This window comes from Diplotaxodon limnothrissa, linkage group LG8, assembly GCF_057381915.1.
Source record: "Diplotaxodon limnothrissa isolate DT_005_m linkage group LG8, D_limnothrissa_male_GT1.1, whole genome shotgun sequence".
Taxonomy (NCBI): domain Eukaryota; kingdom Metazoa; phylum Chordata; class Actinopteri; order Cichliformes; family Cichlidae; genus Diplotaxodon; species Diplotaxodon limnothrissa.
The window spans coordinates 12,965,095-12,980,603 of NC_140603.1; the positions used below are offsets into that span (position 1 = coordinate 12,965,095).

A 15,509-nucleotide genomic window follows, 5' to 3' on the forward strand; every position below is an offset into this window, starting at 1 on the left:
GGTGAGTGGTGAGCTGTTCTGTTGTGAAATTATAAATAACATTTAAATTAATGAGCGGTGGGGGAAACATGAAACCGCAGTCCGTCTTCTCTGTGGTTCGACTGGCAAAAACAAATTTCATGAGGAAATTGCGTGATGAAAAAAATAATCCAATGAGCAGGTGTTTTATTTTTAGTCAGAGGAACCAGTGAGTACACATTAGATCTGTGTGTACCCGGCACTGGAATGATGCTGATCATGTGACACAGCTGAACTCTGTGGGCCCTCACAGGCTGCCAGCAAAGGCACGGCACTTAAGGAATGAGGATCCGGCCGGTGCAGATATGAGTGTTTCTGTGTGATGACTTCGCCTGGAGGTGAGATTAAGGCTGTTCATCCTCAGCTCCACTCTGGAACCTTCTCTCTTCTCTACTTCTTTCGTTATTTTCTTTTTTCCTGGGGCAAAGAACAGTCAGAAAAATGTCAGGCCTATTGTCTGCACAGATGAAACACAGCCGCCTCGTTCGGACACATTCTTATTTTTTATTTTTTTATTTTTTACCGGCAAACTAGGAAGCTTTCTTCAATCTTAACACCTAAAATACGAAAGCATGCACATATGCGACATAGATATTCCTCAATCTCACAAAATAATTTAAGAAAATCCTGGGATGTTGTTTCTGATCCATTCCTAGTTGGATAATTGTGTCAAAGCACGCCTCGGCTTCAGAGCCATCAGGCTGTGCCGCTTAAATTGGACATGTGGGTCTTTATTCGGGTCTATTATGTGCTGAGTTGAGCCTGTGATAATAAATGCTTGCATCCACTTCTCGGGGTGTGTGGGGGTCATGGACTGTCATCCTGTATCTGGGCCTCGGCTCAGCTCCAGCAGCACAGGGTTACTTGTAGAACAAGACGTGCCACAGTGGGGAAGATCACAGTGGCGGCAGTTGCCTGGGAGTGTGTGTTTTTTCTGGTGTGTACACAAAGAACACTGTCACTCTGCATTAGAGATGGACAAACTCGATCGGTTTGCGTGCTTGTGTGTGTTTAAGAGAGAGAGAGAGAGAGAGAGAGAGAGAGAGAGAGAGAGAGAGAACACCTATGTCAAACACACCTCTGCAGATTTGACGCTCATGCGCATTGTGCAGCACAGTAAGACGCCAGTAAGTCTGGGCTGCATTCAGGAGTGTGACTATTTCTAACATCATCCCTGTGCGTGTATTAATAGAGCAACGTCCATCCCTGCCCTATGACTGCAGGGCCCGCCTTTGTTCTTTACCGGTAATACAGGCATAATTACAAACCTTAAAGAGCCTCCTCACCTTGCTTCCTCCCTTCCCTTAGCTCTGACACACATCCAGGAAGTGCCTAAGACCAGAGCTGTGTCTGTATACAGGCCATGCCTTCAAAGAATTAAACTGAGGCCGTGCGTTGTGCGGTGCGCAATGGTGTTTTAAGCCGTGAAAGCAACACCTGTTCCAAAAGTCACATCAGTTCCCTCCAACTCCAATCTCCACGCTGCAGTAACACAATAATGTTGCAGTAAAACGCCAATGGACGTAACACCTCTAATTTCCCAGAGACCATTTCCATTTACAACTCTTATGTGTGAAGCCAGTGTCGCCCACAATATGAAACTGGCCTCACTGCCGATTTTTTTCTTCTTCGTTTATTGTGACTGAAATTTGACTGTGATAATAATTTGTGGCTTTGTTCTGGCTGGCTGCATGGTTGAGGCCTGTGGGGAGATTTGGGAAGCAGTCCAGCCCCCAGCAGGCCCTTTAATGCCGCTGGATTCCCAGTAGTTTCAGGCAGGGTAGGGACATGACCAAAATGACGGGGTTGGACAGCAGCGCAGCACCACACTCAACCCACCAAACACTCTGTTTATAATTTCGCTGCAGCTTATATGTGATTTATCTGAGATCTGTATCAAACTGTGTTGTAAAACGTGGTTTTATTGAAAGCAAAAGCCTCGGTAGCCGCAGTAGCTTTCTCGTAGTAGTCGATTGAGACTGCAGCTCCAGACTGAAACAGGCATGCCTGAAAATATAGAAACAGTTATTACTACTTTGGGCCTCTTGCCACAGTTGTCTCTCCATCTGCATCCACGAGCACCTTCTAGATTTTGCTGACCACGCAGTTGCAATTCTGCCCTCTTTTGGCAAGTTTCCCTTGTTTTATAAACCTTATCGTGTGGTGACAATATGAGTGACGTGTGGGCTGACCTTTTTTTTCCCTTAGTTTCACAGAACAAAATAAATAAATACCGGACTTTGTTATTCTTTGTCTTCTATTTCTCCCTCTGGTTTCCAGGGTATGGAAATATGTCTGGAAATATTTGTCACATTCACACATCTGCAGTAGCCAGAACCTTCTAAGACTAATAAATGACACATACTTTAAAAAAAAATGTGTGTCACTGAATCTCTGTGTATTATTGCCCGCATTTCCCTGCGTTTAAATTGACTGTAGAAGCATTACACAAGCTAAAATAATGAAAATATGACATTTTAATGAGCATTAAATGAACAAAAACATTTCCTGTTACACTTTAATAAATAAATAAAGCATGCTTTGTAAGCAGTTGTATATGTACTTGCATTTATTAAGATTTTTTAAGTGTTTGTTGCAATATCAAAGAAGTGAATTTCCAAATACTGGAAAATGTCTCTCGACGATTTTAGGGTTAGTTCAGGGGTTATTCGCAGTAAACTACTATATTTTTTTTAATTCTTTTTTTTTCTGGCAGCACAGTGCAGGAATGTCGTTGAGTACACTGCTGAAATTTAGAAATTAAACTTTTTGTCGCAGATTTGATGCAGGAAGAATTTATTAGAAACTTCGTTTGCCTTAATTTCGATTATTAAAACCAGAAGAAAAACACTGGAGCTTTGGAAAAAAACAGCGTTCACAATCCCGACCTTAATCGTGATCATTAACGCCACATAAGAATGAGCAAAATTAGCATGATGTTTTTCTGCTGGTTACTAAATTGCTTACACCCCCGAATGAGTCCGATTCGTTCTGTAAAAGAGCGTCGGGCACATGGAAACACACAAACACATATTATTCAGTAAATAAAGTCAAATAAATTTAGTTTGGCTCGTTTTTCCTCTCTTTTTCAAATTCTCAAAATGAGATTATTGTCCTGGGAGTTGTTGTTTATATTGCTTAATGGAGAAAGGAATAAATAGTAATTATATTTATTTGCTAATCTATGGAAGGAGGTGCCTCTGGGCTGCAGAGCTGCATCCTGTATAGGTCTATCATATGTTAATGAAGTTAATGGCGGAGCTTCAGTGACAGCTGGCTGCCGAAGACCAATCAGAGCGCTCGTAGATGGAAGCCAGTGTGAGTTTGAGGTTCTGCAGGCAGGAGGTGTTTGAAGAACCATGTGAGCTCTGTTCGTGATGTAAAGACGGATCCTTTCGCTTTTATTTGATTTTTTTTGACTCCCCGACAGTTATGAGCATGCACCCCACAACTTGTAACCACTGGGGGCTCTTTTCTCGCTGATGATGCGTTGGAGTTACGCGTGGATTTCTTCCAGGCTGTCCGACAGAACTCATGAAACCCTCTTCAGAGCGACGGTTTGTGGACTTGCGCATTAGCTAATGATGTCTGTGGGTTTTATCCCTGACAGTCTGAATGGCTCAGATCCCTCCAAGTCGGCCTTTCTAGAATTCGGACACGGACACTCGACGCACCAGCAGCACTCCTCCGGACTCTCTCACGTTTATCCGGTTCACGGCTTGCAAGCTGCTGGCCATTCCCAGCACGAAAGCCCCTTTCCTGGTACCGCGTCCTATGGCCGCTCTTTGGGCTACGCCTACCCCGGCACGGTGAACACTCATCCCCCGTCCGCTTACATGCCCTACCAACACAGCAATCACAGCAACAGCAACAGTGTGACCCACAGCAGATTAGAGCACACAGGTACGTGAGAAAGTCACTGAACTGTTGTATATCATTAACGGCCATAAACTGATATGCCTTAAGTCTATTTGCGCACATGGCAAGGGAGAGGGGGGGAAAGCGCGTTTAGATGTGTAGTGAGTTGATTATATATATATATATATATATATATATATATATATATATATATATATATATATATATATATATATATATATATTTTTTTTTTTTTTTTTTTTTTTTTTTTTTTTTTTCATTGCAAAGATTTACTAAAAAAATAATTTTAGTGGAGGTACGTTCACATTGGGGTATTTTTATTATTATTAATGCAGAAATAATAAAGGATTAAGTCTCGGTAGGGTGTTCTTTCTTTGCCTTGTTATATAAGAAAGATATGCAGTCGCATTAAATATTAATTATTATATTAATAATATTCTCTGAGTATGGTCTGGGCCTACCACAGGTACCCCTATTGTTAATGCACATTAACCCAGTGGTGTCGGAATAAAACCGTCCTTTCATCCTTGTGTGTGTGATCATTTGCTGCGTGTGTTGTTGGCATTACGGCCTTCTGATCCAGAAAGCTTAGAAGTGTAAACATTGCCACGTGAAGCTCGCACTAAAATGTTCCGTCCAGATTAAGGTAGAATTTGGGAGCATTAGATTAATATCTGATGCGCAAATGTAATTCGTTTCAGGCCCTGGCGTTTTGTGTTGGCGTCCAGGGCCTATCAGATGCAGTATCCGGAGACTACAATTTGTATGCATTAAGGCTGTAAAACCGAACTACTCCTCTGGTCTTCGTGTTGGTTGCAACTGTAGGTTTTGCTCAGAGACCACGTTCAAAGCTTGTCCAATGGGACTTTTACGCTTTGGTTTGACGGATATGATGAAAACTCATAAATCGGACGTCTTCTTCTGCTCAAACTCTGTGCTCTGTGTTTCATCTTCAAGACCACGACAAGTCCTCTGTGATTGAAGGCAGAGACATTCGTCTAAATGGAAAAGGGAAGAAAATTCGCAAGCCTCGGACCATCTACTCCAGTCTGCAGCTGCAGGCTCTGCACCAGCGCTTCCAGCAGACACAGTATCTGGCCTTACCGGAGCGCGCAGACCTTGCGGCAAAGCTGGGGCTCACACAAACTCAGGTAGGCCTTAAACGCATCACTTTGCGAGGCTCTCTGTCGTTTATGCACTATATTAACTAATAAACGGATTATTTAGGAGGATGTAGTGAAAGCTAGAAATAGTCAATATGTTATGGTTAAAATGACTCCCTTGCAACATTTCCACTCCTTGTATAGACTAATAATTTATATACAACAATTTTGAATCAGTGTGACTCATGGTAGACTGAATAAAATATATGTATTAGTGAAAGAGGATAGTGTTGGATATGATTGAAAAGAAATACTTGCAGCATTATCGAGGATCACAGCAATTTCATACCCCTATCCCTTAATGCATTCCTTATTTACTGGCTGTATCTCTTTTGTCATTTGCGGTCCTTGAAGAGTTTTTGTGATCAGTGGCTGCAGTAGGAACAAAATTACCAAAAGGAGGAAAAAATATATGCAAAAGCAGTGGTTGGCAGATGTTTTTCAGTAGTTTATTATAGAGTATTAAACCAGCCCCTAACAATGGGATATGCTTGTATTTATTCGTTTTTACGTACTTTTTTACGGTGTAGTTGTAAGTCTTTCAGTACCTATAGGCCACACAAGCACACATGCACACGCACTATAATAATTACACGCGTTTCCAAGACAAACAGGTGCACGTGTCAACTGACCCCCCTCGGATGGGACAAAAATGAGACCTTTGGATCACTTTTTTTTGTTTCAGTTGAGTTCTAAAGTTAAACGATTAAGTCGTCAGAGTTTTAAAATAGAAGATAAACAATATTATGAAATCCACCCTGTCATCTCAGCCGCCTCCTGCACTTTATTCTTAATCCCTGAACACTTCTCCCGACAATTATCTCCCAGTTGTTCTGCCATTCGTGTGGTTGTTGGTGCTGTTGTTGTTGCCTAGATATCCAGCGGGCTCTTTGGTGCTTTCTTTTAAAAAAAATGAATATTCACACCATTGTTCTCGGGTATAAAAATAGCCACCATGAACTGAACCCACAAACATTTTCGCTGACCTATCACGGCGCGTTTGGAGCCGCTTTTATTTCACAATTCTTTCAGTCCCGGCTTGTTGCTGTCACACTCATGCATCACTAGACTTATAAAACAGCGAACAATAAAAGGGCTTAGCTTTAATGGGTAACAAGTGGCACTCATCTGCAAGGCTGAATAGCTAACTGTGCGCCAAGATTAGGCCTGGGACTTGCAAAAACAACCCCAAAAGATGAGTTATTATGAGTTTTACTTTCTTTATTGCTCACAGTGTTCCCTTCGGGGTAGTTTATGATGAAAAGAGCACCGAGTTTAATGCGGGGGAAATATGCTAATAAAAAGAAAACGACAATGAGATTTCTTTTATATTGCTGCTGATTGTTAACTGCAGTGACAATTATGCCCATTTTCTCTTTTGTTCTCCCACTTTAGGTGAAAATATGGTTTCAAAATAAGCGCTCCAAGTACAAAAAGATCATGAAGCATGGCAGCGGATCAGAGGGAGAACATCTCCACGGCACCAGCTCCATCTCTCCCTGCTCGCCCGCATTGCCCCAGCTATGGGAGGTCTCTATGGCGAACAAAGGAGCCCCGGTCCATCCGAGCAGTTACATGAACACTTTCGGTCATTGGTATCCGAATCATCACCCTCATCATCAGGACGCGATGCACAGGCCTCAGATGATGTGAGTGGACAGTTTTTGGACACTTGAGTCCATCGGGCTGCACTGAACTTGCTGGTGCCTCCAGAGGTCTCCTCTCAGAACTGAGAGTTTAGGAGACCTTGTTTATATTCACTGTATTCTGTGTGTGTTTTGAATTTTAAAATTCTCACTACAAGAACTATTCAGGCATCAAAGAAAAAAAAGGGGGGGGGGGGGGCGTTATATCACTGCAAGCTCTTGTTGCAGGGTCTGACATCAGTGAAACGTGGGTTTGTGTGTGCAGTTTAAAAGACATTCTGGATAAAATAACTTTTTTCAAATATACTGTGTCCGTGCGTCTGCTTTATTAGCCAGCAGTTAACCAGCTGTCACTTTATTGTCACTAAATGTCTTTGCTTAGGTTTCTTTATCTTCCCCTCACTTTCAGGTAATTTCAAAAGAAAGATGGAATTGCCGGTTCCTTAAAGAAGCCTGGATTAATAACAACCGGTGCTATGAGACACTGACAAACACAAGCTTAAACTCTTCAGAGCTTTCTGAGCACTGCACAGCTCGGCCTGTGATAATGCCGTGCGAGAATAAAAGCTGTCTTTTGTCCATCAACACTCCTGAACTGCGATCCACAAAAACCTGCGACCCTGCTTGAATTTCGACAGCCATTGTCAAAACACCTGGGGATTGATTTCTGTTAGACAAAAAGCAAATATCGGCCCTGGTATCTTTTTTCGGTTTCGTAGGCTGTTTTGGTTTTACCGTTTGAGTATGACTGGGCTCGATATAAATCGAAAGGAAGGCTGTTGCCTTACAGGAAAGCAGTTGTTTCCAGCTGAGACAAAAAAGAGAGGGTGGCCACCTTTACGCACCGTGGCTGAGTTTTAACGTAACATTTCTGCACAGGATAAAAACTCTAAGACACGTGCTGTTAAAATGCTTTTATCTGAAAGCCAGTATTACAGCTAAAAATACCTTTAATATTATTCAAAAATAACATTTCACTGCATTTTTATTGCTTGTTTTGGGTGTTGGTTATAAAATGTGTTTAGTCTAAAAACACACAGTTGTATGCGTTTAAAGACGTTGAAGAGAATATCCACCATCCATCTTTTTTCATCATCAAAGTGGAGAGCGGAGATGACGTGCAAGAAAGCATTTTTACAATATTTCCCTTGTTTTCCAGTGAGATCAAAAAGCAAACTCGCCCTATCATAATCAGATGATAAATGGCTGCTCTGTCCCGACAATAAACCTCGCCTGGTTTATAGTCTTTTGAAATGATTTGCTAATTCTAGTGCTTAGACTGTTTAAACACGGAGAATTAGCTCTTTATACCTTTGCAAACAATCGGGGCTGATGCTCTTGATTAAATGGAGAGTTGATTTCTGCTTAATGAAGCTTAGAGAAACAGCCAGTGACTTCTTTTTGTCTTTTTCATTCATCACTCTGCTGCTTCAAACTGTCTGGCAAGCATTAGTTATCTTTTTTTCCTGATGTCACACTCAGGGTTTAAAAAAATAAAGTGAAGCCTTTTGGAAATATTTATCCTAAACTTGTGTTGCTATAAAGTACATTGCTGAAAATTCTGCATATTTTAGTTGTGTGGTGAAAGGATTTTCATGCCTCATGCTGAAGTAGAGAAGTTCCCAGAAAATGCATTCATAATAATCCAGACAGCCACCTTTCATAATTCTAAACAAAAGCTAAGTGAACTTCTAGCGGAGCACCTGGTAAAAACAAGCTTTAGTTGCAAAACAGCCTCTTTAGATACAAAAACATAAAATAACACCCATTTCTAGCTGCATGTCCACACCAAGTCACCAGAACACTCAGTCGCACAGCATGCAATCAGCCCTGCCTTACCTAGTCAGAGAAGTGGTACCTTGTTCGGGAGCTCTAAAGCCTTCTGTGGTGCTCCTGTGAAGAACAAAGCCACACCATAGCCCCGTGTTTTCGCTCCTCCGAGCTGATTTTCTCACATAACGACAAGCATTGTGTTACATTAACATCTCCTTCTTTATATATATATACACCCTCGTGCCCTTTTCCTCATTCCTGATGATTATGTGCCTTGTTAAACATGCGGACCCAGGGAAGAAGAAGCGAGCATTGCTGAAGCAAGTGACGGGGCATCAGGGAAAATTATAGGCAATTTCACATCTCCAGATTAGAATAATGGGCTTGTGGAGTTGGACAGAGAAGAGTAGGACCTTTCAAACGGGGGGGCAATTATCATGCAGGCGGATTGAAGAGAAAGTGAAAAGACTCCTGGTGTAATAGACAGGCTAAAGAGGAGGGGGGTGGAAGCTGGGGTGGTGGGTTGAAGGGTAATGATAAAGCCAAGTCTGACTGTATCAGTGATGTGGATGGTCTGGGTTATCAGATACGAACTGTCTGATGGGTTTTAATTGCAGGATAGCAATAAGAGGGAAAATAGCTTGTTATTAAATCCCACTTGCTTTGAATGGGTGAATGGCATAGCAGGTCTCTGGGGTGATTATTGTTATTAACTTGAGTGATCTGACATCTCGGGTAATTGTGAGCAGCTTCCCTGTTAGAGAGAGTGAATGCATGATTTGGTTTTGTCTGAAGGAAGGCCTGGCTTACTCTGTGGCATGATGCACACAGAGTCTGGAGGGATTACAAACACAATGCAGGCAGAAAGGTATGTACACTGACTCACACTTAGATTCAGTGAATTCAATTCGAGCATGCCTGTGTTATCATAAATGAAAGTGTGGGAAAATATAGTTTCCTTTTCTCCTTTTCAGCATTTGACAGTCTTTAAATCCTGAGCTTTAATTTATAGGCCAAGGTAAGATGCACAAAGGTCTCCTCGTGGCTTCATCGGGTTGTGACGACTGGCTGTGAAGCATCAACACACAGCCCGGCCCAGCCATGGCCTGAGGTCAGGCAGGGTTCACAAGTCCACAGCTGTCAAGAATGCCTTTCTCCCATCATTTCGTCCAAGTTTGCAGCAAAATGGAGAGCATGAGTGATCCTAATGCAGCCAAGGCCCAGCCCATGCAGGGACTCAGTGCAGGACAGCTGCTGAGAGTCTTTCCATGGATACATTTGAGTTGCCGACCTCCGCATCAACCCGTTTTGCTGCACCCTGGGGACAAGTGCTGACACCACACTGTTGATTGTTGCAGTGGGAAAAAGGAGAAGAAGGGTTACAGGGGCCTGAGCAACAGCTCTATTTAGGGTGCTGTGATGTCGTGCCATGCAGGATCACATTCAAGTTCAACAGTTCACCTCCACCTCCGTGGCTACTTACACTTGTTGATGTTTAGGCATGACATACATCGACATGTCCTACAGCCCACACACACAAGTGCACAAATGTTTCCCCTGACAGCTACGGCCGAGGCCCACACACGCTGAGGGAGCCGCTGAAGGGAGGTCACATGTGTTCTTGATGAGATTTCATTGATATTAAAAGGCAATAGTAATCATATTGCTTTTGTCAAATCAGCACAGGGCATCGACATGATGACTGAAGCCATAGGCAACTGGTGTTGGGTTCAGAGAAATAAGCCAAGAAGACATTAGGGAAACAGAACTGGGAGCTGTGATACATTTCACTGTTTACAGCAGAATTATGAGAGAATGTGTGTGAAGTCTGGCAGAAACTTTGAGGATAAACGTAATCTCTAAACACACTACAAAGGGTGTGGAAAAACACTTGGTTTTTATTACAGCTTAATGACAAAAACGTGGGAAATATATCCAATATTTTAAAGTATAAACTATTTTTCTACAGCCCAATACTTATTATTATAGCTGCCATTATATTTCTTAATATCCCTCAGATTTGCATTATGTGAGTCAATATAGCTGTGTATTTTTTATTCTTTTTTAATTAAAAATTAAATGTAAAATAATTAAACAATTTGAAAACATAGTTTATATCGAACAACAACAACAACAACAACAAAAACAATATAATAATAATAATAATAATTATTATTATTATTGTTTTATCCCTACAAGTTTTTCTGATTACTGATTTATAATAATATTAATAATAATAATGATTATTATTATTTTAGTTTAAAGCTCTTTTCTTATTGTAATTTGCGTTAATGTACTCTTTTCCAATATTGCACTTTGAGGTTTACGTTTGGCTAATATAGCTAAATTATCCAAGGTTTAATTTCCTAACATAAAACTATTTATTAATTAGAAACGAGAATTATTTTTTTAAAGCTGATATCAGTATTAAGCCTTATTGAAATATTTTTTTTATTCCTGTCTCAGGTAAATTGAGAAATCAGCGAAATTATTTAGGGAAACCCGACATCATGTTGCAGTGAAGTTTCATACATTAACAGCTCCACTCATGGGGGCATACCATTCTTGTTACTAGAAGCAGTATAAAAGGTTATAAACCTCTCACACCCTTAGCCCCTGCCCCACCCTACGTTTTCGCTCAGTGCGTAATGGCGCTTTGGTGGTCCATGTGGATAAGCTCGCCATTAGCGGCTCTCCATCATGTCAGTTTTGGGCTGCATATTTAATAACGCAAGGTTTATGTGGCCAAACCGAGGTTATTGTCCACTGTCATTATTTATTAGCTGACGCAAGGGTCGAGGCTGGGGAAGGGGGTGGTGTGTAGCGGGGAAAGCTGTTTTTTCTTCTTCTTCTTCTTCTTCTTCTTCTTTTCCTGTGACAGCCTTATTGTAGCTGTCACAACAGTCGATGTCGTGTTTATGAAGCGTCTCTCAGGTGATTCATATAGGTGTTTTCCCCCAGCTTTTGTGAGCGCACACACAGCCTGTTTTATGTTATCACCTGGGAAAGCCCTTTTGTGAGATTAAAAAAAAGTGTCTTTTATATCACTGTGTGAATGACGGTAGCGAAGGCGAGGAAAACTAGTCTGCCAACGCAAAGGGAATGAATAAACCTTTAAACGGGTGCGCGCTCTCCCACACACACACAAACGCGCTTGTGTTTTGTCGTACCTTCAATATTTGGCACTGTTTTCTTCCATTCTTATGCGCGTTCATACGTGCGTGGGAGATTCCCCTCGGAACAGTCTTGCTTCACCTAACCACCCCGCTCCCTCCCCTACTAACACACATACACACTGAACTCTTTCTTGTTATCTGGCAGCAGAATCGTAATAAAACTGAGTGACTCCAATGTGTCTACACGTCAGCGCGCCACTAAATCCCAAAAAAGCCGCACTGTACCTGCGCCTGTAACAGCAGACGCCTCTCGGCACAGATGTTGGCACTGGCCAGTTTAGAAGTTGAAATAAAGTTACGTAAAATATATATAGTAAATATATTAAATATACATTTAAAGCATAGGCTACCGCTTGCATATTTGTTGTTCTTTACAAATGTCCGTATAAGCCGTAATTATAATGTCTGCTTCCAGTGCAAATAAATCTTCCACAGTTCAATCCAGTTCAAACTGGTTTGAAAATGCGTCGCAGTTTAAGGTGACATAAACTGAAAACACTGAGATGTGTGCACGGTTTTCCAGTGCGTCTCTCGACAGGCTCTTTATGAAAGGGGCTTCACACACCACGTACAATTAACACCTTTATTCAATTGACAGGAAGGCAACAAGTGGACTAATTACATGAATATAAAAAAAACAAAAAACAAAGAAGGTTTTTGAAAGCACCACAGTGCAGTCGTTCCGTTTGAACAAATATGATCATAGTGGTTCTGCATATAAACACATATTTACAGCCTTCGACATTTTGTACAAATCCATATAAATATGACCTGAGTTGTTTTGAGCGCTCTCTACAAACCCACAAGATTTGATGTAGCATGGATCAACCGCACAGTTTTGTTTTTTGTTTTGTTTTTCTGTTTTTCTTTTTGCTATTATTCGGTTTGTGTATAGGCATCTTATTTATTTAAAAAAAACTTGCATATTTACCATTTATTCATTTACAAAAGAAGGTAAGGAAAAAACTGAAGCGATAAATAATTTAAAAACACGCCAGATGTCCGTTAAATATGCTGCCACAAGTGATCAGAAATCCCTTATGTACTTTTGTGAATGGAAACCCAGTTCTGAAACATTCTTGATCATCTAAAAAAAAAACAAAAAAAAAAACCACAGCAATGTTTCATCTCAGGTTTGTCTCCCGGTCCAGTCATCGTTTTCTCTGCAGAGTCATTGTGGAGAGACCTCGCTTGAAATAAAACCGAAGACAGAAATCTGCTCTTGAGTCAGTGTTAATAAACAGCTCCCACGCTTTGCTGCGGGACTGGGTGGTGCACGGCTCCCGGGTGTTGTAGGTGTGATCCCTGCTGGTACCAGTGGTTATTATAATCCTCCAGGTACGGCGGCGATGAACTGTGCGTCGGCTGCGGCACCTGAGGTCTGCTGATCGGGGTGTTCTGAGGGGTGCTGCTGTTGTCCCAGACAGCGGGAGATGGCGGGGAGTTGCAGGCCATGGAGTCGCTGGCATTGGGGCTGTGCTCCAAGGGAACCTCGCCGTTTTTGTACAGCTTCTTGAACTTGGATCTCCGGTTCTGGAACCAGATCTTGACCTACGAATCAGAGGATCAGCATTAACTGTTATGTTAAAATGTTTGTGATTCTAGTTTATTCAAAGAGTGTTTAACTTCAGGATAGCAGCGCATTTAATTTTTAATCGTTTACCTAAATTAGGGATATCCAGTGCAGACACAAAAAGCATATATGCTGTGCGTAATTACGCACCAGGGTGTTATTAAAGGTTACATTATTGGCCATACTGGGGAAACCCTAATTCACGTGACTTTAAAGCGCTGATCATTTGGAAAATGTGAGGTGTTTACAGGTGGCTTACCTGCGTCTGAGTGAGGCCAAGCTGAGCCGCCAGCTCCGCTCTTTCAGGCAGGGCGAGGTATTGTGCCTTCTGGAAGCGTCTCTGCAGAGCAGCAAGCTGGTAGCTAGAGTAGATCGTCCTCGGCTTGCGAATCTTTTTCGGCTTTCCATTTACCATACGAACCTCCGGCTCTGGCTCCTCTTTCACTGCAAATAAATAAATATATACACACATAAATAAATAAATATTGATCACTGAATAGAACTTCGAACGGCCTCAAAGGCTTAAACATGAAACACCAGGAAAATAAAATTTAAAAAACAAACAAAACGGTAGCAGTCTCACGGTAGTAAGACATTTGGCGATATGGGAATTTAGCCAGGGAGGGGGAAAAACAACAACTGAGAATAATTTTCCTAAATCAAAATAATAATAATAAAAATCTCCTCAGTTGAAAACACAAGTATGGCACTTTAGTAAGAACATCGGAGGCAAAGAAGGAAACCAAACTGTTCACGGTTCAAAAAAATATTTTTGTCTAAACTTGCATTTCACTTCAAAGGTTAAACGTTGGTAACATTAAAATTTATGAAGTGAATATATTACCATCTAACCCTTACCAGTTTATGCATACCTATTAATTGCTGTTTCAGTCCAGGGTAGGCAATTATAACACTACAGTAGCATAAAACGGCACACTACCACTGGACAAATGTTATCTTTTACGCATGACTGCACAAGAAATAAAATAATCAGTGAGCACCACGTTGCTTTTATATTTGTAATACTTTTATGTTTGGATTACTTGGATATCTACCAATTGTTATCAAATCAAAATGACAAAATGTGCGCCAAGTTGGCATTCAAATAGGAAATAAAGTTTATAATGAAATGTAACTTGCTATGAGGGATACCTCTTTTTAAAAAATGTCCAACCAGATCATGCAAGAGGGAAACAAGTGATTAGATTTAAAGTTGGCGTAGATCACATTATGCACACTGGAGATATACAAAACAAAACACAGCCTGTGATTATCTCTTCATTTACCTGAGCCCGGAGGTGAAGCTTGCAGGTGATCTCTGTTGTAATGTCCGTACTGTCTGTAGCCATTCGTGTATGGGTATTCAGATTTGGTGGCGTACGCTCCAGCAGCTCCCATTCCGTTCAGATTAAACTGGTGATGGTAAGAGTTCATGGGCTGCCCGTACGGCTGACTCTGATAATATTCATGATGGCCGTGGGCCGTCTGTCCACTGTAGTAGCCCATGTCCGTCACGGACGACTCGGGCAGAGTAGGGGAGTCCTTGGAGTTCGGATGGCAACTCATAGATCCTGGGAGATCGGTCAAAATACTCGCAATCTTCTTCTCGTACGTCTGTCCGGCGCTCATTGTGAAAGCAGTCCCCCCCAGAATAAAGAAAGTCCACTGGTGGATCCTTTCTTCTGCGGATTGTGCAAAGCAAATTCGCGACGCAGAACTGCTGTGTGCGCGCTCTTTGAACGCACGACTGTGACGAGCCTATAGTCCACTGAAACTCTTCCAGCTGCAGAAACTTGGTTGTGGCATTGCTCTGCCCCTGTGACACAGTTTTAAAGAACTGAGCTAGTGCTGGCTTCCTATTGGTTCCACTGCCCCCTCTCCTCCTCCTCCTTTGCGCTCCGGGCGAAGCCTTGGCGAAAGCCAGCCTTTAGCTAAGAGCGCATATGTGCACACATAGCCCATTGCCCCGAGTTTTTTCGTTCCCTTTACATTTGAATTTACTTGTTCACGTGTGAAACGTGAAGTATTGCATTTAGAGACTGTGTTCAAACTTAAACCAAAGGCCCAGTTTTCTCCCCAATTGCTCTACAGGCTGCATAGTGGGGTCGTGGTGCTTCAACACAAAAGTAGCCCAGAGCTTTTCTAAAGACTAATCCTTCAGCCAGGTCGTCTCCTCAATGTTTTATGCAATGTTTTCGTAACAGTACCAAGAGATCAGACATTGCTCAGCATGTTGAAAAGCTGCATACCCGTCTCCCACAGACTCCTATTGTCATTTAAA

General features: G+C 41.8%; 2 protein-coding genes across 2 annotated transcripts; one reads left to right on the forward strand and one right to left on the reverse strand.

Moving 5' to 3' along the window:
• The first annotated feature begins 3,599 nt into the window (after positions 1-3,599).
• Positions 3,600-6,713, forward strand: dlx4b (distal-less homeobox 4b). Its single transcript, XM_085360544.1, has 3 exons — positions 3,600-3,921; positions 4,855-5,048; positions 6,456-6,713. Exons 1-3 carry the CDS (start codon positions 3,600-3,602, stop codon positions 6,711-6,713), a joined length of 774 nt encoding a protein of 257 aa, XP_085216670.1.
• A 6,175-nt stretch (positions 6,714-12,888) lies between these two features.
• dlx3b (distal-less homeobox 3b) lies at positions 12,889-14,857 on the reverse strand. Its single transcript, XM_085360545.1, has 3 exons — positions 14,515-14,857; positions 13,488-13,672; positions 12,889-13,206 (listed from the first exon to the last, which is right to left on the reverse strand). Exons 1-3 carry the CDS (start codon positions 14,855-14,857, stop codon positions 12,889-12,891), a joined length of 846 nt encoding a protein of 281 aa, XP_085216671.1.
• Positions 14,858-15,509: the final 652 nt, after the last annotated feature.